This window comes from Stegostoma tigrinum, chromosome 47 (assembly GCF_030684315.1).
Source record: "Stegostoma tigrinum isolate sSteTig4 chromosome 47, sSteTig4.hap1, whole genome shotgun sequence".
Lineage (NCBI taxonomy): Eukaryota > Metazoa > Chordata > Chondrichthyes > Orectolobiformes > Stegostomatidae > Stegostoma > Stegostoma tigrinum.
Window position 1 is genome coordinate 1,600,483 of NC_081400.1, and position 25,046 is coordinate 1,625,528.

The window sequence follows — 25,046 nt, forward strand, 5'->3', positions numbered from 1 at the left end:
CAACGTCGTGGGCTTTAAGCTATTCTTGCAATATGACAGTCTCGTTCAGAAAATGTTTCTACTTTTTTTATATTCAATATTTTGGCCCTGTGTGGAATATCATGTATATTGTGCTGTGGCACAGAACTATTCTTTTGTTGAGCAGCCTGGATAAAGCACATGTATATTCTTCACCTCATAATGAAGTACAGAGAAAATGAAATTGGATTCACAAGACTGCAAAATTTGAAATTTAATTGTACACCACGAAGGTTACAGAGATGGTAAGAGATAAGGCCATTAATGCATTTGTGTGAGAGGGCGGAATTGAAAGCACTGAGAAATAGAGAGGGAGCTAACGCAGACCAGATGAGTGGGAGTTGATGTGGGATATGAAACAGGTAACACAGGTCAGGGTGAGGTGATGTTTACTGGTCTTGAAAAGGAATATCAACCAGGAGAACGTTGGATTAAATTTAGTAGTGACACAGAAATGAATTAGCAGTAGTTGTGTTGAGGCAGTCTTTGGAGAGAGTGTAAGGTCACATGCTCAGCTCAATGTCAAAAGGATGCTGGAGGTTGTGAACTGTCTGGATCAATCCGAGTTATTCACCTGGGAGGAATGGTACATCTCTGAGGGGCAAAGACTGTAGCTTTGATCTTCTCAAATTAATCTTTACCTTAAGAGGAAGCAGCACTCAAAGCTTGTGATTTCACGTAAACCTGTTGGACTACAACCTGTTGTCAAATGACTTCTGACTTTGCCTACCACAGCCCAACACTGACACCTCCAACAAATTCTTTTTTTTTCCCCATGCTGGCTTCACTGTTCACTATTTGCTTTTTCTGTTTTTGTACAAAATGGCAAAAAATAAATCCAAAACCCAAGTTAGGATGAAATCAAATTCATCTCAAAGTCCAGTAATCAAGATTCAGATTTGAAAGTTTCATTTAATATCTCCAACCAGTATTGTCAACAGTAATTGCCTTTACAGCATTTCTAATGTTAAGGTCCTTTTGCTTTTGAAAAGATCATTTAAATCTTCAAATATATAGCATTACTTGGGTTCCACCTCCAGCCTGTTACGTCTCAGCTGTTGTCCTTTTCTCATCCATCTTACAGACAGCACTGAGTGTTAACTCTTTTTGATCATTTCTTTTTCAGGAATTTTACTGGCGTAGCTTCAAAATTAGCTTTTATCTTTCAAAATGAGCAGTATTAGTTGGGAATACTGAATAACCTGTAATTTCTGAATATATTTTTATCAATTTACAGAAATGGGTTTACTGTGCTTGAATCAGGTGAAGAACCTCATGTGACCATTTCTTTTCTTTCTACAATGTACACAGGGTTCCCTGAAGTTGCACAAGAAAAGTGAGGAAATGAAGACGGTTGAACCTTCTGTGGAGGAAAGTCGCTATCCACAAACGGGTGGTGATATGAGAAACCCCCTTCCTTTGAGTTTGGAACACTCTGAATGTAGTAAAGCTGCTGTATGTAGCATGGGAAACATGCGAAATGCTGACACAAAAGAACAAGGACGAATGAATGGCGAAGCATCTTTGGTTGAGAAATCAGCAATGCTGAAAAGTACCTGTCCTGCATCAAAGTCTTCCAGAACTAAGTTTAGGAAGCAAGGAGCTGGCACTGGAATGGTGATGAACAGAGATTTGGGTCAGCTGAAAGCTAGCCTTGCTGCCAGCTCAGTTAAGGAGCACTTGAGCACTCCAAACTATGTAGATTACAAGGGTGTGAATTTAACTGAGCAGGAGGCTCCACAGTGTACAAAGGACATTGTCCACAGTAAAACTTGTGGCAAGACTGTTTTAATGCAAATAAATAAGGACTCCACTCTAGAGAAAGCATTGGTAAGGCAAGACTCGCCAGGGCACGATGCAGCATTGTGTAGTGAAGGAATCTCACCCCGGCATGATAGGCCGCTACACTCAGAAAAGGCAGAGCACATGATTCCGAAACTAGATAAACAACCTGCAATAAATTGCACTTCAACAGACCATAGAACTGCAGCTAGCACGGAAACCTATGGGCGGAGGTCCACTAGTTGTGCAGGGGTGGAAGGAACCCCCTCTGCACTTTCACCAGCAGGACCAGCAGCTTCATTAAACAGGAGTACTGTGTTTCCTTCTCAGTTAGAAACTGACCCAGTCTTGGTCATTTCGGATTTGGACAGCAAACCAACAACCGAAAGTCAGCCAGTGCCGAGCAGCCTTCCCCCCAACTTTGGTTTCAAGGTCCACGCTCACAGTTTCAGTGCAGAGTCTGTTACAGTTGAGTGCGCAAGTGAAAATGGTTTGCAGCCTCCACGTTTGGATAGCATGAAGACTTTGACTCAACTAACTGGGGGAAGTGGTGAATTGGGATCTTTGCCAGTGCCTAAAACTGACTGTTCAGATTCTGCTGGGAGTAATGTGGCTAGCTTCAAAAGCATCCTGAATAACAAATCCTCCTTCAAGCCAAGCACGCTGAGAGTGGCACACCAACAGCTGCAAAGGACGTACCAAAACTGTCCAGTCTCTAATTCCACTCTCCAGCTTAAACCTGTAAACAAAAGGAAAGGCAAGAGACCGAGAATGAAAGTGGTTACAAGTAGCAGCAATAGTGTTGCTCCTTTTGGTGAATGTTTGCCTTCATCCATAGTCTCATCCGGGCTGTTGAAAACTGCACCATTTCGAACAGAACAAAAAATGCATAGTGACGAGGCTCAAATGATCAGAAACACAGGATTTTCACCAGTTTTAACTGAAACGAAAATCGCTAAGCCCCGACTGCCAAAGTTAACAAAGGCTTGCATTTCACCACCATTACCCCAGAAAACTGAGAGTGGGAGACATTTTATATCGCTGCAAGCTCATCATGATGAGAGAGTCTCTAAAAATGGTTCTCAAGACTCCCTGTCATTAAGTGGTAATTTAAATGTTCATAAATCAAAAAGAAGCAGAGCCAAACCTGACCCTATGCCACAACTTGAAGAGCCTCCACATAGGACTTTAAAGATTCCTGCTTCCAAAGTATTTTCTGTGATGTCAAAGCCGAAGGAATTTATTAGGGAGAAAGAACCTCCTATCCTTCAACCAGAAACTGAAATTGTATCCAGTCCAAATTTTGAGGACTCTCTTCCAGGAAAACGGAGGCGGGGAAGGCCTAAAAAGCAGCTCATGTCCACCGCCAAAGCTGTAGTGCCAACTGCACTGCTTTCTACACCATTAACTGTCCCAGATAGTTTGGAGACTGAATCAGAGGTTGCACAACACAGAGGGCTTGACACAAGTGAGGTTAAGAATAAGCCAGTAGAGCACGTGCAGAAAATGACCTCTGGTGATGGCGTTGAACTGCGGAGTGAAACAGATTCCAAATCTACCAAGAAAGGGAAGAGGCAATTGATGAAAACACTTTTAGACAAGAAATTTATCAAAAAGATCAACAAAATGAAAACATTGAAAAGGAAAAAGCTCCTGAACCAGATCCTTTTGAGTGCAAATGGATCTAACAATAAAGGGAAAGTGCAATCGAAACTCAATAATACCGTCTCAACTCTCACTGCCACATTTGGCTCCAAGTTGGGCCAACAAATTAATGTTAGTAAAAAAGGAACTATTTACATAGGCAAGAAAAGGGGTCGAAAACCCAAAATCTCATTAGATGGTCCATTTCTAAGTAGCTCATTGTCTATTGATAATAAGATGACATTGCCAACATCCACTACAACACTAGGGCAAGTACTGCCAAACTTCACGCAGTCAGCAGTTGCAAACGTTCCTCATGTCCTGCCTTCACCAACTTATTCCCAGTCATCAGGAGTGAGTGGAAGTCAGAGTCCTGTCAGCAGTGATGCTGGGTTTATTGAACCAACCCCAGTGCCAAACCTGCATGGAAGTAAAGGCAATGTGGTGCAGACACTTGCGATGCGGAAAGCTTCCAAAGGACGCAGGAAGCTTTCACCTCCAACGTTGCTGCCAAACTCCCCGTCTCATTTATGTGAACTGACATCACTGAAGGAGGCCACCCCTTCACCCATCAGTGAGTCACATAGTGAAGAGACCATTCCAAGTGACAGTGGCATTGGCACAGACAACAACAGCACATCAGATAGAGCTGAGAAGTTCTGTGGACCGAGGAAACGGAGGTATTCCTTTGATCATGTCTCTGTAATGCCTCCTGAGAGTGCAGCTGTTTTAACTGGGCTGAAAGAGAAACATAAACACAAATGCAAACGTAGAACACACGATTATCTTAGCTATGACAAGATGAAGCGGCAGAAAAGGAAACGGAAGAAGAAGTATTTGCAGTTGCGGAGCAAAGAAGATCCCAATTTTCTCGCTGAACTGGAGGAACTAATAACCAGCTGGAGTGAATTGAGAATAACTCATAGAAGTCATCACTATATTCCAAGGGACATCCTTCCTTCTATCTTCCGAATCAACTTTGGCAGTTTTTACACCCATCCACCTTTTCCCTTTGACCCTCTGCACTATGTCCGAAAGCCCGAACTGAAGAAGAAGAGGGGAAGACCTCCAAAAATGCGAGATGCGATGGCTGAAGTCCCTTTTGTCCATGGCCTGGGTTTTCCTCTTGCAAATGGTGGTTTCTTTCCTTCTTATGGTATGCCTTACTCTCCAACCCCAGTTTCAGCAGGTCCTCTGGGGTTAGGTTATTATGCTCGGTATCCTCCAACACTATATCCACCACCCCCTCCTCCACCCCCCTCCCTGAGCAGTACAATGCCACCTCCCTCATATATGCATACTGGTCACTTGCTTCTGAACCCCAACAAGTACCACAAAAAGAAACACAGACTTCTGAGACCAGAGGCTTTCTTAGCTGGCAGTCGGACTTCTCTCCTGTCCATGGGCACTTATGCCAGCATTCCAGCAGAAATGGCTTACAGTTGGATGCATGAACATAAACATAAGCATCGACACAAGCACCGAGAGCATCGGTCCTCTGAACAGACTGCGCCATCTGTGGATGGTTTAACAGTTAATCCTTCATTGTTACGACGGTATACATACGGGAAGGAAGCCACATCAGAAAGACATAAACACAAAGACAAGCACAGGTGCCATATGCCATACTCCCACATGAGCTCATCAAAAGGCTTACTAAGTAGAGGGGATCAGTGGGCCCGCAGGGACTCAACAGAGCATGGTTCCATATCTGTAGGATTGCAGACTCCTCTCCAAATAGACTGTACAGATGGGTCAGTTGGTTCATGTTCAGAGCGGTACATGCCCAGTTCAGAATCAAACGTCAGTGAAGAACATACGAATCTGTTTACAAGTGTAATAGGAAGCTACAAGCCAAGCAAACTGTCTAATGGTATGGGGCGTAAGAAGCAGTCTGACAGTCCTGAACTTAATGTCTCAGAGGATGGCGTGCCGAACAGGTTAATAAGGAGGGACAGGCCACCTTCCAGTGAAAGAACTTCTCAGACACCACCAGGTAGGACTACATAGCATTATAGAATCATAGAATCCTACAGTGTAGAAGCAGGCCATTCAGCCCATCAAGCCTGCACCAACCATCCGAAGTTCATCGCATCCAGATTCCCCAACCCCTCTTATTCCTGTAATCCTGTATTTCACGGCTAATCCACCTAGCCTGCATAATCTCTGGCAACGGGGGGCAAATTAGCATGACCAGTCTACCCTAACTGCACGTCTTTAGACTATGGGAGGAAATTGCAGCACCCAGAGGAAACCCATACAGACAGTGCATACTCCACTGTGAGGCAGTAGTGCTAACTACTGAGCCACCCTGCTGCTCTTCGGCGGCGGTCGGGGGGGGGGGGGGGGGGGAGTCTTAAGGGAGAAGAAATGGCCTTTGGTGGAATTTGGTATTATGCCATCTGTACTGCCCTCAGAACTGATTTTCTTTGTGAGCTTAATTGCATGCCATTCATACCCTGACCGTTTGCCTTCATGTTTCATGTTGGACCCAGTAAAATCTGGTAATTTTGACATTGGCATGCAGTGCTGCTCTGGAAATCTAACATTGGCACATGGCGCCTTTATGGTGTGATGCATACAAGTACATTTCTGTACTCAGTCAGCACTGATGTAGCGATCACCCTCACTTGCATGCCTCATGTTGAAGAGATTATCCTGAAGGAAGTGTTGAGCATGTGCACAATATTGATGCATGACCATTCCTTTTAGAAATGTACTTGATAAAAGAAGTGTTTAGGATTAATTAAAATATCTTGTAAATTACAAGGATCCATTCAAATAATATTAGATTAATGTTTCTCATTAAAAATATACACTGATGGCAGCTGACCTTGTATAATTTATTTTGTCAGAAATCAGGTAATAAAGCAAAAAATGTGAGAATGGTCTTGAGGATTAATGTGTTAAATTTTCAGGACATCTTGTGTAAGGTTGGCTTGTAGTACTTTGCAATTAAAAAATTGAAGGGTGATGTGATTGAGTGTTTAGAATGTTCCAAGGTAAATATGGGAAAATCTATTTCCTTTAGTTGGGGAGTTCAGAGCAAGAAGGATAAATGCGAGGTGATGCATTTTGGAAGGTCGAATTTGAAAGCTGAGTACAGGATTAAGGATAGGATTCTTGGCAGCGTGGAGGAACAGAGGGATCTTGGTGTGCAGATACATAGATCCCTTAAAATGGCCACCCAAGTGGACAGGGTTGTTAAGAAAGCATATGGTGTTTTGGCTTTCATTAACAGGGGGATTGAGTTTAAGAGTCGTGAGATCTTGTTGCAGCTCTATAAAACTTTGGTTAGACCGGACTTGGAATACTGCGTCCAGTTCTGGTCGCCCTATTATAGGAAAGATGTGGATGCTTTGGAGAGGGTTCAGAGGAGGTTTACCAGGATGCTGCCTGGACTGGAGGGCTTATCTTATGAAGAGAGGTTGACTGAGCTCGGTCTCTTTTCATTGGAGAAAAGGAGGAGGAGAGGGGACCTATTTGAGGTATACAAGATAATGAGAGGCATAGATAGAGTTGATAGCCAGAGACTATTTCCCAGGGCAGAAATGGCTAGCACGAGGGGTCATAGTTTTAAGCTGGTTGGTGGAAAGTATAGAGGGGATGTCAGAGGCAGGTTCTTTACGCAGAGAGTTGTGAGAGCATGGAATGCGTTGCCAGCAGCAGTTGTGGAAGCAAGGTCATTGGGGTCATTTAAGAGACTGCTGGACATGTATATGGTCACAGAAATTTGAGGGTGCATACATGAGGATCAATGGTCGGCACAACATTGTGGGCTGAAGGGCCTGTTCTGTGCTGTACTGTTCTATGTTCTATGTTCTAAGAAGTCGTAAACTCAGTAATAGAATCAGTTTGTTGACATGGCAGTTACTCAGATGGGGGTAGCAGAAATCTAGTATTCCTTTTCTGAGGTAAGATTGATTTGACTGGGCCAATATTGTGTGGAATGTAGAAGAATGGAAGGTGATGTAATTGTCACAGATGCAAAGGTTCTTATCAACATTTATTCTGTACATGAAGTTTCCCTGGTCAAGGAATCTAGAATGTTGTTACAATCTTAGAATAAGAGTTCAATCGTTCAAATTCAGATTTTAAAAAATTTCTTATGTTACAGGGTAGTGAATGTTAGGAATTTTCTGCATTCCACGAAGCTAGGTAAGTTTTTTGATGACAAAGGGAATTGGGGGACTTGGAGCTAATATAGGCAGATGGAGTTCAAGGACATCATCAGCCATAATCCTTTTGACTTGGGTTGGGGAGGCCTCCTGGTACATGTGTTTTATATCATCACTCTTAGGTGCTGGCACAATGAAGTTGTCAAGACTTCACTGCCACTGAAATTTTGTAGGCAAGCATATGGGAGGAAGAAGGGGAGATTGAGGTGGATGTCAGCCATGCTCCAGTTGAATGGTGGTACAGACTCAGCGCCAAGTGGCCTTCTGTTCCTGTGTCCTGTGTCCTGTGGTCCTGTTATCAGTTCAGTATAATTTAAATTATTAAGTGTATTAATAAGTGTATTGTCAATTTTCCCATAACTTATCCTTTTGCGAATTAGGTCACTTACATTGTATTCGATTTTTCGTATTATCCAGCCTTTTATCCAACACACTTTATAACTGGATTTTCACATCAATGTCTTAGTCAGCTTTGTCATTTTCCCTTAACACTGGAAGGCATTATCAGGAAGTGAATTGCAATTTCCTATTGATTTGAATTTGAAATTTGATCATATGGTCAGTGAATACTATTGTTTGTATGATCTGTCAGAGTCACTAGGAATTATTTTACAGAATTACTTGAAATTCTTTCAGAGGCTGCAGTGGGTTTTAACTGTATAAACTTTTGTTAAATGTATTAATTATTATGTTCCCTATCTTTAAGAACTGTTATGTTCCCATGCATTCCTTTAAATCAACGTGACTAAATTTGAGATCACTGGTAAGAGTTTGCTCTGTGGTAAGATCGTGTTCCTAAAATATTCCCAAACTATCCCAGTGGTAGTTGAAAATGACGCAGTATTTGTTTCGTGTTTGGTATTATTTCAAAGCAGTGCAGTACGTTGGTTCAACAGAACAGTTCTGTGGTACCATGTTAACATTAAATAGGAATAGTTTTGAGTTGTGCTGATTCTGGAGCAGTTGCTGTACTTTGTATTTATGTCTGCAATATCCCTGCTAATAAGACCTCATTGGAGCAAGCTACCTGACCCATGGAGCTAGGGAACACAAATCAACTCATGACTTAGATAATAGATTAGTGGACAGATGACAGATGTGGTGGTTACGAGTCTCCTGTCTATGGTGTAGAAATTAGACATACAACTCCAGCAAAATATTAGTTGCTGAACCATCTGAAGAAAAATTAGCTTCAATCCCTCACCTCAACTCAATAGTGAGAGCCTGTATCAATGTTAGTTCACTAGGCCTGCTCAGTTCTTTGCTTATTTTTCCATTGCCTATATCATCACCTTGTTTGAGGCATCACTGTCTTAATTACAGCTCATTGGAGCTATAATCCTATTGATTTTCTGGTACACACACACCTGTAGATGTTCTGTATGTAGCAGTAATGATTGACCAGCTTTCTACGGGGTGGGGCCTGAGAGCTTGATTATTACCAAAAGACTAATTCAGTAGGCATTTCTTGGAAGAAAAATACTAAATAACATTGGGTGAAAGCGTAGATTCATCTGAGCACTATCAGATGGTACAAGCAGAGGTGACAGTAAAGTCTAAAACCAAAAAGCTTCTCAATTTAACAATCCTTTCCGAATTTACAACTGTTCATGCTCTTTAATGTGATGTGTGAATCTTTTAATTTCTGAGTGCAAGCTGTAGCAAACAGCCTATATACTTAGCGACTATTTGGTAGACGTAACAACATGAAGGTTGTAATTTGAGTTTTGTTTCACTTAATGAAGTCCCCTGAACGTGCAAACAAAACTGTAACCTTATTCTCACTGTGCCACTATACTTCTAAAGTAGTTGTGAAAGATGTAGATTTGGAGGTTATTTTGATGTCAAGGAATGTACTGTCATGTGATTTAAAAGGTTTTTCAATAGGTTTTATGAATATTATGCAGTGGCTGGTGTCTATCAAATGTGTTTCTCAAAGGTGAGGTGGTTTGGGTGTTATAGGAAAATTAGATATTATTTGATGTGAATCTGTGTGCAAGATTTCATTCCAAAAGAAGGCAATGCAAAACATTTTTGCATCACTCCTTCCTGATGAATGTTGGATCCTTGGAGGTTTTGATGTAGCCTTGAACAGCTCCATTGAATTTTCTGGGAATTGATGTCTTCAGATGACCTGGAAAACTATCTGGAGGTGACCATTGATGTGGGGGTATGTTGGGGAGGATGTTACATAGAATCATGGAATCACTTACAGTACAAAAGAAAGTTGTTCAGCCCACTGAGTCTTTGCCACACTGTACTCCTTAGTGCATTCGTTATGTTGAGTGATTTCAGCTCATTTGTCACATACAAGGCCTTTCTTTTAACGTGGTTTCTAGGTGGAGCTTCTTCCACGGATCATACAAATATGCGAATGAGCAGGAGTAATTCATTCAGTCCCTCGAGTATGTTCTACCATTCAATAAGATCATGGCTGATCTGCTATAATGTGAGGAAGTGAATAAAGCTGAGCTTTTGAATTCTGCTTTTCATGGGTTCATTTTTCCAGCTGCAGAGTTTTGGAACTTTCATCATTGACAATCTCCTGCAGCCTAGCTGCTGTAAAGTTGGGCTAATCATTTACTATGGAAATAGTTATCATATTTAACTGTTGACTAAACAGGAAATGAGCCATTGACCTACAGAAGAAAAGAAGGCAGTCACCCATTCAGGTGGGACTCATTAGAAAGGTTGCAGTGAAGTCTGTTTCTTTGGCACTGAAAAGACACATTGGTGAGGATGAGGTACTGGTAAAAGGAGTAGCACTTAGCTTCCCTGCCACCTACTGAATCAAAACCTAGCATCAGAGGATAGCCATGTGAAGAGGACATCAATATTAGTTTAATGTCAGGAAACAGTTCTGTGATATGAATGTGTAGGTTTTAGGCAGAAACCACCCTTCTGGATGTGTGAACTAGAAACCAAAGGGGCCTGCTAAAATGCTCTGGGCATGCAAGTTCAAATCATATCTTGGTAGCTGGTGGAATTTAAAATTGAGTTAATAAAATTGAAAACTAGTCTCAGCAGTGGTGATGGTGAATTGTTAGCAATTACTGTAAAAACCCACCTAGTTCATATGTCCTTTTTAGGGAATGAAGTCAGTTATCTTTGCCTGATCTGGCCTGTATGTGACAGTAGTGTAGTTGACTCTTAAATGTCCTCTGAAATGGGTCATCAAGCCATTCAGTTCAAGGCATTTTAGATGGGCAACAAATGTTGACCCTGCCAATGACAGCCAGATCCTGTGAAAGAATATAAAAAATTCTGAGAGTGCCTTTGTGCTTTTGGTCCTCTTGATTTCCCTGGGGCTTTGACCAGTAACCAGTTGAGTAATAGCTGGTAATTTAACAAAAGGATAAGCTTGGAAGATGCGTTATTGCACTTGTTGTGTATAAGGCTGCATAATTTCTCCAAGAGGGCACTTCTGAAATGGTACCTCCATATGCATAATTGGTATTAGCCAGAGTTTGTAAATTGTTGATCATCTTAACACTCAAAAGTCCCTTTACTGAAAGGGTCAAGTAATAAATTATTTCTGATTTCTTTTGCACTTGCTGCCCCATCTTCTGTCCTTTCCCTTAGAAAACTTCATAATCATGTCATGATCGTGCTTTTACTCAATTTCAGTGTACAGCAGCTCTGAATCATAATGGTTGCCTGTGATACAGGCATAATGCAATGTGCTGTTGATTGAATGCACACTTTTGACTATCCTTTTGACTGTACTGGTGCCATGGATCTCACGAGAACCTTGGAGAACAGCATCGATATTGTTACTGGACTTTGAACAGCTGGAACTGGATAAACTTTGTAGAACAATATTATTCATAATGTCTTGAGTGCAGGTAGACCTTATTTGCTGGCTGTTGCTTGCTAAATCACTGCTGCAAAGTGGTTGAAACAATACAGCAGTGACTTTTGTGGTCGAAGCAGAGGTGGTTCTAGTCACAAAGACCCTTCCAGTCGTCTTATACTATTTGACATTGTTCAGTATAATTGTTTCCCTAGATGTTGCTGCTTGGTTTCCAGCCTGATGCCCTCGCCATGCTATTCCTCAGGAGGACCTGCTGTGTGTCCTGCAGCTTTGTCTTTGTGCCTCCCATTTATCCTTGTTATCTGTTAATAAAGCTGGGAAAACACACTGTCAAGTCAAAGATTTTCAGGGCTTCCAATTGCTCTGCCTGAACATAGTTGTTGCTTTGATAGACAAGCTGGAACTTCTCTCCCGACTTGACCTGCGTACATGAGTAGGAGATGCAACTATGTTGAAGACGTAAGTTTTCAGATGGGAGATATATAAACATGTGAATGCAGATGAGTTTTACTGGGTTGAAAGTGTTTCCCCAGTACACTTTCTCCTTTTGCATAACTCTTGGATTTTTCCATGAGATGTAGGTTTCACCACAAGGCCCGCATTTAATGCCCATTCTGGTGTTGATCTACCTTGGTAAATCTCTCGAGTCGATACTGCACTCGGTGGTAAGTGACGAAAAAGAAACAACAATATATTTCCACTTAGAGCATGTGCACTTTGAGGAAAAAATGGTAGAGATTTCAGATTTGGAGATGCTGTCAAAGGAGTCTTTGTACATATATGCGGTGTACCTAACGTGGCACCCACTGGTACCACTGGGTGATTGGACCAATTGATTGATTTGGCCAGATGGTATTGAGCTACTTGTGTTGGAACTGCACTCACCCAGAAAATGTTAGAACTGTTATCTCACATTCTTGACTTGTGCCTTTTATAGATGGGAGTCACAAGGTGAGTTGCTTACCTCTGACCCGCTGTTGTAGCTAGAGTGTTTTAGATGTATTGTACTGTGAAGTCTCTGTTCAATGGTAAATAAAAACCCAAAGAACTGTGGATGTTGTAAATCAGGAACAAAACAGTAGCTGCTGGAAAAGCTCTGTGAAGGAAAAAAAAAATCAGTCAACATTTTGGGTCTGGTGACCCTTCCACAGAACGCTATGAGATGGTGCTGTCGGTGAAATTTGAATTAAATTGGGAAAGAAAAATCCAGAAATAATACCCTTGACCCAATGTTAACTTTCAACCATTGTTGTGGATATCCAGCAATGTTTTCATCCTATAAACAAACATTGAATGGTTGTTTGTCTTTTTGATTATCTGATACAGTTTTCTTCTACTGAAAAATGTCACTTGAATGAGCTCTGATTTGTTCAGGCCAATCCAAGCACACAAGTGTAATATTGTACAGCCTTTCACGATGACTTCACCTGTCGAATCATATCATATTTAATCATTGACTTATTTCAATAAGCAACATGCCACTTGATTCTGACTGTAGTTGGCACAACTGAGGGCCATCTTCGCTGTCCTTTGTTGGTGGCTAGTGTGAGGTGGCTACACGTGTTCTCTGCAGCTGTGGTCTGCCTGTTATCATTAAGTGCTTTTGGAAACCGGAAGTCTGTTTGCCCTGGGAACCTGATGCTAAAGTCCAGCTACGTTTGGTTGCAACTAATCATCAGTTCTGAAGGATGGTCACTGGACCCAAAATGTTAACTCTAAATTTTTCCTTCACAGATACTGCCAGACCTGCTGAGCTTTTTCAGCAATTTCTGCTTTTGTTCTGTTCAGTGATGATGGGCAGGATATTGTTGGTAGAGAATTTAACAATAATGTTGAACATAGTGGAGAGGTGATTAGGTTGCCCCTTATTTTTAGATTACCATTTCCGGGCACTTGTGACTCAAATGTTATTAGTATATCAGTATAAGTATTGCCTGTTGTATGTAGGAAGTTGCAAATGAAACTGCAAACTCTGCAAACAATCACTGAATTACTCCGTTTAATGGGTGGTATTTTACCAAGGGTGACCAGTATTAACAATAGTCCATGCAGTGGTGTAGTGGTAATAATCCAGAACTATAGGCTAATGCTGTGGGAATACCTGTTCAGACTTTATTACAAGGGGCACAGATAAGATGAATAGCCAAGGTCTTTTTTCCCCAGGGTGGGGGATCCAAAACTAGAGGACATAGGTTTAAGGTGAGAATGAAAATATTGGAAAGGAATCTGAGGAGCAGTGTTTTTACTCAGAGGCTGATGCATTTATGGAATGAGCTGCCAGAGGAAGTGGTAGAGGCGAGTACAATTATAATGTTTAAAAGACGTTTGGATAGGAAATGTTTTAGAGGGATGAGGGCCAAATGTAGGCAAATGGAACTAGAACAAAAACAAAAACAAAGTTGCTGGAAAAGCTCAACAGGCCTGGCAGCATTTTTGAAGGAAAGAAAAACAGTTAATGTTTCGGGTCTGGTGACCCTTCCACAGAAATGGGACTAGGTCTGTTTAGGATGAGTTGGGCCGAAGGGTCTTTTTCCATGTTGTGTGACTCTAAATTCCACCGCAACACCAAATGGAATTTAAATTCAGTTAGTAAAAATTTTTAAATTGATATCTGGCCTCCAGTGGAGGCTTAAAATCAGGTAGTTCACTGGTACCGTTTAGGAAAGCAAGTATGCCATCCTTACTTAATCTGGTCTACACATGATTCTGGAACACTGAACTACCATCTGAGATTACCAAACAAGCCAACTGATTCAAGGAATGAGCAATAAATGCTGGTCTTGCCAGTGAAGCTAACATTGCATTAAAGAATAAAGAAGAAAGAAATAACTCTGGGTCTATTCTATTTCTTTTTAATGGCATGACTCACTTTAATGCCAGTCACCTAATCAATGTAAAGGATTTTCTACTTTTGAAGACTGTCATTAGCACTCAATGTCTGACAGAGTGACCACGCCAAGCGACAGTAACAGAGGGAGGAAATAACACAGCCGGTTACCCCAGCTGCTATCACACATTTGAGCAGTTGCTTTCACAGCAGTGTTGGTCTGTTTCACTCACATCTCTTCAGTGGAAAAGTCTGAGAGATGGGGGAGAATGAAAAAGAAGTTGGGAACAGTTGTGGCCTTGCTACAGACTACAGAAAACAAACAAATGACACTAATTCTTTCCTTGTGTATATCAGCCAAACTTCCAACTGTGCTTGTAGCCCATCCTAATCTTGGAAAGAGTCATGCTGAAAGTATGATTATTCATTAAACGTTGGCAGTTTGTCCCTGTAATTATTTGCATGCTGAGACAGCTTGTGGCAATAGTGGGTTCAAATTATCAGAAACTTGCAGAACCACAGCTGACTCATTGTGGTCAAGAGAAATAACAAAAGCAGTCAGTTTGGCAATACGCACTTTAGTGGTGAGTGGTTAGGAAAAGCGAGGGGGTTCCTTTCACTTGCACAAAGACTTCGGTTGGGATTGCTCTCCAACTAGTGGAATGTGCATTGTTTTTCTGTTTCTATCCATGTCTTTTATTGGCTTACTTTCCTCTTCCTATTTCTTCTATTCTGTGAAATTCCCATCAAATTGTTTTGGAACAGTTTAGTTTGGAAAGTAAAATATATTTTTCATTTTAAGTTCCTTTTTAAAGCTTCCTCCTACTTTAAGGTGTGAAGCTCGTTGGGTCCAAGTAAAGAAATATCAACGTGCAAACCACATTGGAAGATTTTCTCCATTCTGGATATTTGTAATGGAGAAAATTCCTGGATTTATTGAAGACAATTTTTCTGTCATTCAACTTTCTAGAAGATTTCTTTTTCGAATATTCACTTGCGCACACTTGAGAGCTGCAAGATTGTGCTGGTCGTCCCCATGCGCAGTGCATTCTGTGTGAGAGATGGTGCTGTTGATGAAATTTGAATTCAATTGGGAAAGAAAAGTCCAGAAATAATACCCTTGGCCCATATGTTAACTTTCAACCGTTGTCATAAAAACCCATCAGGTTCACTGATAACCTTTAGGAAAGGATATCTGCAATCTTTATCTCGTCTGGCTTAGACCCATATCACTGTGGCTCGGTCATAAATGTACAATAAACACTCGGCTTAGCCAGCAGTGTTCTCGTCCTCTAAACAAACGTTGAATGGGTGTTTTGTCATAGATGTTTTGTTTCTTTTACTATCTTATACAGTTTTCGGCTGCTGCTGAAAAGTGTTAGTTAAATGAGTTCTGATTTGTGGAGGCCAATCCAAGCACACTGCTATGTTGTACAGCCTTTCACGATGGCTTGATCTGCCGAATCATGTCATATTTAATATTGACTTGCTTCAGTAAGCAGCATGCCATTTGATTCTGACAGGAGTTGGCACAACTGAGGGTTGTCTTCGTTGTCACTTGGTGGTTAGTGTGAGGTGGCTACATGTTTCCTCTGTCTACTACTGTACTCTGCCTGTTATCATTAAGTAATTTGAAACTGGAAGTCTGTTTACTCTGGGAACCTGGTGCTAAAGTTCAGATATGTTTGGTAGTAACTCATCAGTGAAAACCTGTTGCATGGTGGTTCCAGAATTATCACTAAAATTAAAACCAAGTAAATTGATCTTGATTTGTTGCTAATTGTTTCGATTGGATTAACTAGCAGGGACAGAGCTTCTGGATCTTGGAGGACAAGCACATTGAGGTCTGATCTTCCTCCTTCATTCTTCTGCTGGTCCTGCTTTCTTACCCTTTTTGAATCATAAAGCCTTAAACTAATATTGGTCGACGAAGCATCTGGGTAAGGTGGGTTTAGAGAGAACTGATTAAAACAATTAGTTTCAAAGATGTTAGGAACTTGCGATGCTGGAGAATCTGAGATAGCACTGTGTCGAGCTGGATGAACACAGCAGGCCAAGCAGCATCAGAGAAGCAGAAAAGTTGATGTTTTGGGTTGAGACCCTTCTTCAGAAGTGGGGGAGGTGAAGGGGATTTTGAAATAAATAGGGCGAGAGGGGGGAGGTGGATAGAAGATGGATAAAGGAGAAGATAGGTGGAGAGGAGACAGACAGGTCAAAGAGGCAGGGTTGGAGCCAGTGGAGGTGAGTGGGGAGTTAGGGAGGGGACAGGTCGGTCCAGGGAGGACAGACAGGTCAAGAGGCAGGATGAGGCTAATGGGTAGGAGATGGGAGTGGGGCTTGAGGTGGGAGGAGGAGATAGGTGGGGTGAAGGACAGGTTAGGGAGGTGGGGGACAAGCTGGGCTGGTTTTGGGATGCGGTTGGGGGTGGGTAGATTTTGAAGCTTGTGAAGTCCACAACTTAACAACCTCCCACTTCGTACAAAGGGGGTGATTATGGGTACCCGCGTGGGCCCAAGCTATGCCTGCCTCTTTGTAGGATATGTGGAACAATCCCTCTTCCAAAGCTACACTGGCCCTATCCCCCACCTCTTCCTGTGTTACATTGACTGTATCGTCACTGTCTCATGCTCCCACAAGGAGCTTGAACAGTTCATTCACTTCATTAACACCTTGCACCCCAACCTTAAGTTCATCTGGACTATCTCTGATACCACCCTAACCTTCCTGCACCTTTCTGCCTCCTTCTCTGGCATCCACCTGGAAACCGATATCCATTTCAAGCTATGGGACACATCTATCTAGAATATACCTCCTCTCACCCACCTTCCTGTAAAAAAGCCATCCCCTATTCCCAGTTCCTTCGGCTCTGCTGCATCTGTTCCCGAGATGAGGCATTCTGTTCGCGGACATCCCAGATGTCTGCGTGTATCAAGGACCGCAACTTCCCCTCCACAGTGGTCAAAAACACCCTCTACCGTGTCTCTCACGTTACCCGCAACTCATCCCCTTGCACCCACAACCCACGATAACAATCAAAACGAAGTCCCCGTCGTCCTCGCGTACCACCCCACCAACCTCCAGATCTAACGCATCATCCTCCAACACTTCCGCCATCTGCAATCTGACTCCACTACCAAGGACATTCTTTTTTCCCTCCCCACCCTTATCTGTTTTCCGGAGGGACCACTCTCTTCATGACTCCCTTGTCCGCTCCGTGAACCCTACCAGTCCGACCACCCTGACACTTTTCCCTGCAACCGCAGCAGGTGCTACACCTGCCCCTACACCTTCCCTCACCCCCATCCCAGGCCCCAGTATCCCAAATGTTCACCTGCACATCTGCTAATGTGGTATACTGTATCCGCTGTTCCCGACGTGGCCTCCTGTACGTCGAGGAAGCCAAGCGGAGGCTTGGGGACAGCTTTGCGGAACACCTACGTTCGGTTCGTAACAAACAACTGCACCTCCCAGTCGCAAACCATTTCAACTCCCTCTCCATGGACGACATGTCCATCCTGGGCCCTCCTGCATTGCCACAACAATGCCACCCGAAGGCTGCAGGAACAGCATCTCTCATTCTGCTTGGGAACACTGTCGCCCAAGGGTATCAATGTGGACTTCACAAGCTTCAAAATCTCCCCATCCCTGACCACGTCCCAAAACCAGCCCAGCTCACCCCCACTTCCCTAATCTGTCCTTCATCCCACCTATGTCCTCCCACCTCAAGCCCCACCCCCATCTCCTACCCATTAGCCACACCCCACCTCCTTGACCTGTCTGTCCTGCATGGAATGACCTGTCCCCTCCCTAACTCCCCACTTACACTCACCTCTACTGGCTCCAACCCCACCTTTTTTGACCTGTCTGTCTCCTCTCCACCAATCTTCTCCTCTATCCATCTTCTATCAGCCTCCTCCTCTCTCTCCCTATTTATTTCAGAATTCTCTTTCTCCCCCCCCCCTCCTCCATTTCTGAAGAAGGGTCTCAACCCGAAACGTCAACTTTCCTGCTCCTCTGATGCTGCTTGGCCTGCTGTGTTAGTCCAGCTCTACATCTTGTTATCTAAAACAATTAGTTAACTCCTTCCTTGAAGGAGTTCATTTGTAACCCTCCCAAAGCCCAGGATTGGATTCAGCAACCACCTGAACAAACCAGGTCGTTCACGTAGACCACATGACAATGCAAACTGGAAGTATGTGATCATGACTTTGTACCCTGAATATGCCCACTGTCTCTTTTGTACGTTCTGCGAAAGTAGTAAATGTTTATAGTAAAATTCTTACTTTCTTACACATGGAATATATTTTTGTTAAATTATTACTTATTTGGAACCAATCTGTGTTCACTGTTTGTTCTGAATATGTTGCATCACTTCTTCCTTCTGTTTGATCCTGGAGACATGTCGACAGATGTTGTGTCAAATCAACAGATATATCAATATTAAAATACAACTTCAGACTATTCTTATAAATGTATGGTATCAACAGCCTAGAATCACTAAATCCTCTAACAATAAAGATAGCCTCCTTCTGTGGCACTCAGTTCTGTCTGGGAAGAGGGAACAGGAAGAGTTGGAATGCTGCTTGAAGGATTCAGGAGGGGATATATGGTTAAGGCAGTTTATAAAATTAGAAATACAAGGCAGAGAAGGAAGTTGACGATGTGAACAAAGATTTTAATTTTGTGCTTTAGAACGCTTGGTGCTGAAATAGGCCACTGTAGGTGCTGAGCAAGTGATCACTTGGTGCAGTGTCGGAGATGCCCTTCTCTGTTTTTTTTTGTTTTGGGAAATCGAAGTATGTGTGGAGACGAAGCAAATTGGAAGCAGAGGAAAAAAAGAGACTATGACCCAGTCCTGAAACTCAAGACCAGGTTTGTTCAGTTAAATTGTCTGGCTAGGGAGGGGGCATGCTACCAGGGAAGAGAAATTATAGCTGTATTCAGCTGAAGAAATTTCTTTCGAATCCAAAGCATAATGTCACCTACTTCAGTGTTGTTTCTCTTCATTCAGCGTTTAAAGCTCTAGCTTTGTGTTTCTGATCAGAGTTGAATTTTAACTCATATCATGGGAACGGGTGATATTTTTGTTCAGATTTTAGATTGGGTGTTTTGGTTATTGAATCTTCCATAAAAGTTGCATCCTGAGGTTCATGTCATTGATGCCGTGTTATTTCTTTGACCATTTACTAGTATGTGTACTTTCTTTTTTTAGCTGCGATATTACTGGTTCACAGGAGCTCATCAGAAAACTTATATAAATGGTGCCAGCTTAACTTATTAGATTGGTGCTGCATTGTGAGAGGAAGGCTGTTTTTAAACCAACTGTTAAAAATTATCCCAGTATAATTTATTCAGATCACTTGGGGAGCAGAACGACCCAGGAGAGAATCCCTGAAATTGCTTGCAACTTCATTGACAGAGTCGTATCCCCTTTTGGCCATGTTTGTCACTTCTCACATTCCTCCCTGTCCCCACTTTGTATGTGCAAAAATATTTTTGACAACATGAGCAATGATGAGTTAATTTAGGAGAGGGCAGTTTAGTAGATATCAAATATTCAAGGTTCATGCTGGGAGCCTGCATAGCATTTCCAATCTGGTTGAGTAATTTTGGTCAGTTTGTCTGAAGCCCAAGTTGCTGCTACAAGGAAGTTATACATAACCTTTTTATTGATTGATGTGAGTCAGATGAAACGTATTTCTTTCAGCCAGTGTGTGACTCAATTAAAGCCAAGTGTGTCTGTGGTTTAACTGACATTGGAAACTTTGGGACCAGAAAATAACGCATCTTAAGTTTTCAATGATGTTGGTCATGTGTAGCAGTTGTGTTGCCTCTTGATCCAAAGACACAATGCTAAATACTAACTACAAACTTTGTCTCGTTTGTTTAGAATTTGATAGCTGTCTGTTTCGAATAGTTAAGGTTGACTGCTTTATTTTAATGTTTCAGTTTCTGGCCTCTGCTTTGCTGCTCTGGAGCGATACCAACCAAAGACTGGATATCCACCCATGGAATGTGCAAATTCTGGTGGCTTTTCTGGTGGCAATCTCATGGCAGATCAAAAGCAGCACTGGCATTATCATCAGGGGAAATTAACATGACTACTTTTTCCCCATTCCCGTCCTCTTTAAACATAAAGCATCTTTGTTCCACGTTGACCTGGTGAGGAAGGCCACCAGCCAGCCTACTGCTAACCCCACAAACCAATTGGGCCAAGGGTCAATCCCCAGCCTTGAATGAGTTGTCCGAGTTTAGCAAAAATATAGGATTGCACATTCCTAAATAGTCTCCCTTCTTGCTGGTTTTGGGGATCATGAGGAAGAGGAGGAATGGGGGCAGGATTACCATTCCAAATCAGTGCAGTGACCTTTTTTGTTCTTGAAATGCTGGAAAACCTGTACCTTATTTTTCAGAGCAATTTGTAAAAGTTTACACCGAGCATCAATTCTCATTCTGCTTGGTTCCACTCTTTCCAAGAACTGAAAGATAGGAGTGACTGATTATGTCAAATGAATGGACTAGCACTTCTGTAACATGCTTCAACCTGTTACCTGAGGCACTGCAAAGGTGCAATGTAAATTGTGAAGCCAGAACAACGCTATAATGGTTTGTTTCCACTGCCTGAATATTTCACAGCTGCTGCTGCTTTTCAAAGTTCCAAATATTGTGGTACCTTGCTGCAGCGAGGTTTTGTTTACATCTGAAACTGTAATCAAGTTTTGATTGCAAAGAAAAACGGAAGTATTCACAAACTACCCCCGCCAAGGCAAGCTGTTGATGGAGGTTTAGAACAAAATTGTTTTTATCCAATTGATCAACTGAAAAAGTGTTCAACTGCATGTTCAGAAATCAGAAATTTCTGCAATCAGAAATCCAAGCTTTATATGTAATTTTACTATTTTTACCTTGGTGGACGTTGTGTGTAATAATTACAGGCAAAGATATGGCTCGATTTTATATTTCATTTTATAATGATTAGGCGATTTTTAAGTTTTCTGTTAGGATTTGTGCATTTTTTTTTGAAATCTCAGCAGATGAGTGTATTTTCTGGCAATACTGCTTTCTCAAAGCTTTGTATCCACTACTTAAATTGAAAACTACTGTGCTGTCTGTGCAGGCAGGCTTGTGCCAGCCTGTGCAGTAGTGAGAAAGCTCGCCGCACATGACCTGTTGGATTGTTGCTGTAGCTGGTCCAGTGTCTGGATAAACAGATCAGTGAATTACAGCATTATGAAAGGAACGATTGTTTAACCCTTAGCAGGCTTTAGCTTTATGTCTATGCTGAAAGCCTGTGTTTTACATAGATGTGTGCCACTGTGCTCGTACAGAAGTTTAAATAGCATTGGCAGTCTGAATGACGGGAATAACTGTTTGGAAGGGTGATGTCCAGTGTTGGAATAGTTAATAGTCGTGCATTATTCTCATTGTATCTCTTCAATCTAACCTACAGGTTTGCAACTGTTACAAGAGAAGCAGGCATCACAGAAACATCAGGACAGTGTTAATTGCAGTCCAACCAGAAGGAGAACTCCTGACAGTGCAACTTCAGCAGGCAAGTTCATCATTGATACTTTTCTCTCATTTGCCCCTCTCAACTCAAAATCTGTTAAAAATATCCCCGTATCCAAAGAAATTATGTTGGCACTTCAGTGTCAACTGTTTCTCTCTGCAGAGATGCTGCTCCCTTCTCAGACTTGCATGAGTTTCTCCAGCAGTTTATATTACTTGTCCTCCTTTTTGTTTGTCAGTCATTTTCTCAGTTAGTACTATTAACATTTTTTTAAACTAATGCTTTTCAGAGGATAAAGAACAGGAGCAGCAGTAGACCATAAAGCTCCTTCAGTCTGCTCAAACGTTCAGTACAATTATGACTAATCCTCTGCCTTGACTCCACTTTCCTACCTACTTGCCATATTCTTTGATTCACTGCAACCAAAAATCTCTAATAAAATGATGCTTAATAGAAGCCAAGACAGCTTTCTTTGTGGATGCACTTTATCACCAGTTCTTTAGTACTCTCAAATATTTTTAATCAACCATGTACACAGATGCTTGATGTTTCTGAACAGGTGAAACTTGACTCTGAACCTTGTGGCCCAGAGGTGAGGACATGACCACTCTGCCATACTTGTTCTTGGATATTTTCTAATCAACTAGTGCAGAGATATTATTGTACACTTCTGGAGCAGGTGGGACTTGAAGCCAGGCCTGCAGATGACTACAATATGACTAGCTGATTTTAATCAAACTGTTCAGAAATGTTGCAACACCCCTCAGGAGTAGATGTGACCTGATTCCACTTTCCCTGGCCCAGAGGTACGGACACCAGCAGGATACCATAAGAATCCTCACTGTTCTCCCTTGAAATCCACTCATCAATTAATTAATCAGTTAATCCCCATCCCTCCCTTAACTATGTTAACACCAGTAAGTGTCCCATTGTACACTGAGGGAAACTACCGTCAGGAGCATTGGACTCTCTCTGTCTGAACAAAAGAGAAGTATGGCACAGGTATAGGCCCTTCAGCCCTTCAAGCCTGTGCCGATCATCAGAGCAAGACAAAACTCAAAAAAAAACCTTTTGCCCTTAAGTCCACATCCCTGTATTCCCTACCTATTCATGTAACCATCTAGATACCTTTTAAATGTTGCCAACATGCCCACTTCCGCCAGCGCCTTCCAGGCTCTTACCACTCTCTGCATGACAACTTTTCGTCTCACATCTCCCTTAAATTTTTGCCCTCTCACCTTGAACCTGTGCCTCCTTGTAATTGAAAACTTCAACCCTGGGAAAAAGCCTCTGACTATTCACCCCGTCTATGCCTGTCATAATTTTGTAGACCTCTTTTTCAGGTCTCCTATCAGTCCCTGTCTTTCCAGTGAAAACAATCCCAGTCTTTTAAACTTGAAAGTTTTCATCAGGTTGTTCTGTTTCATTTCGTAATTGACTTGTAAGCTCCTTTCTCTCTATCAAATGTGTGATAGTCTGTTGTGTTTGTTGAATGGAGTCAGGTATTACCCCTGGCTGGAAATTTTTACTGCCCTTTCTGATTTGAAGCATCGCGTCCACAAAAGTCAAAAAGTGCAAATAAGATGAAGGAATCGAATGTTACTCCTGATTGTAACCCTAGGCTGAAAATCCAGATATAATGAGATGAAATGTGCTGTCACCTGCGCCTCTCTCTCTCTCTCTCCCTCTCTCTCTCTCTCTCTCTCTCTCTCTCTCTCTCTCTCTCTCTCTCTCTCTCTCTCTCTCTCTCTCTCTCCCCCCCCCCACTCTCTCTCTCTCAACCCCCCCCCCACTCTCTCTCTCTCTCTCTCTCTCTCTCTCTCTCTCTCTCTCTCTCCCTCTCCCTCTCCCTCTCCCTCTCCCTCTCCCTCTCCCTCTCCCTCTCCCTCTCCCTCTCCCTCTCCCTCTCCCTCTCCCTCTCCCTCTCCCTCTCCCTCTCCCTCTCCCTCTCCCTCTCCCTCTCCCTCTCCCTCTCCCTCTCTCTCTCTCTCTCTTCCCCCCCCTCTCTCCCCCCCCCCCTCTCTCTTCTCTCCTCCCCCCCCCCCTCTCTCTTCTCTTCTTCTCCCCCGCTCTCTCTTCTTCTCCCCCGCTCTCTCTCTCTTCTCCTCCCCCCCCCCTTTCTTTTTTGTTAGTTTTTTTATTTGTGTTTAGGTTATCTGTTCTTTGGTCGGTGAAAAGATCCATAAACTCTACTTGTTAACTTCTTAGAATTCTGATGGTAACCCAAGTGAGGGCATACTGCCACTGACTACTTACCACTCATTGTAGTAATCATGCTGTGGCCTCTTGATCTAACCCACTGACAGAAACTACATTACACAATTGTATGCTGTGCAGTCAAAATCTGGATAACCAACCTGGTGATTTTGAATGTATGCTAGTTTGTAAATGCCTTGTTGACTGAAAAACCACAGGACAAAGCTGCTTAGTGTTGTATCATCTGTTTATCTCTGATAACAAACCTCTCCCTCATGGAACCGCAATGTTTCATGTAATCTACTTTGTTAATGATTCTCTCGCTGGCACAGTAACCACAACACACCCCTCACTATTCCACAGTCCTATACACCACAGTCTGAGTACATGTTTCTGACTCCTCTTTGAAGTGAAAACTGCAAAACAAAAGTTAGTTTGAGCCCTGAGATAGCAAGAACTGCAGATGCTGGAGTCAGAGATAAGTGTGGAGCTGGAGGAGTACAACAGGCCAGGCAGCATCAGGGGAATAAGGAAAGCTGACGTTTCAGGTCAGGACTCTTCAGGTTTCCTGCTCTTCTAATGCCGCCTGGCCTACTGTGTTCCTCCAGCTCCACACTTTGTTAGTATGAGCCATGCAGTCAGATCCAACAAATCCTAACATTGTATTTGTTCGTGTGACCCCCATCCTAATTAATAATTTATTCAAATTGTTCTGTCAGATGGGTTTTTAATAAATCAAAATGTCTATTAAGGTAGGAGAGCCCATTGTAATGGTTAAGTTTATGTGCCTCAGTAAAAAAAATTAGTTGATTGATCACTCATCTCAGCCTAGTGACCATGTAGCTTTGTTAGAGTAGGTCAGATATTCGTCACTTTTTTTTTGGGCAGGGCAGGAGGTGTTGGAGAATGTTCAGGTGTCACTGGTACAACGTTTTCTCTATACCATTTTTATGTTTTACAATGAAAGTCAAGCTGCTTTTTGAATGTATTTTCCATAGAGTGGACTGTGCCACTTTGTGAAGAGCAGGTGACCTTTTGTGAACTCACTCCACTTTAGCTGAGCAGGCTGTAGGTGTA

At 42.4% G+C, this 25,046-nt stretch overlaps 1 protein-coding gene across 3 annotated transcripts in view; it reads left to right on the top strand.

Annotated features, from left to right (window-relative positions):
* ash1l (ash1 (absent, small, or homeotic)-like (Drosophila)) overlaps nt 1–25,046 on the top strand; it is a 183,036-nt gene that overhangs the window by 67,777 nt on the left and 90,213 nt on the right. For 2 of the 3 annotated variants that reach the window (XM_059643085.1, XM_059643086.1), the window contains exons 2-3: nt 1,330–5,440; nt 21,714–21,815. In XM_059643085.1, the coding sequence (XP_059499068.1) occupies nt 1,330–5,440; nt 21,714–21,815 (4,213 nt within the window). The remainder of the gene's footprint in view (nt 1–1,329; nt 5,441–21,713; nt 21,816–25,046) is intronic. The other variant, XM_059643087.1, reaches the window with a different exon arrangement.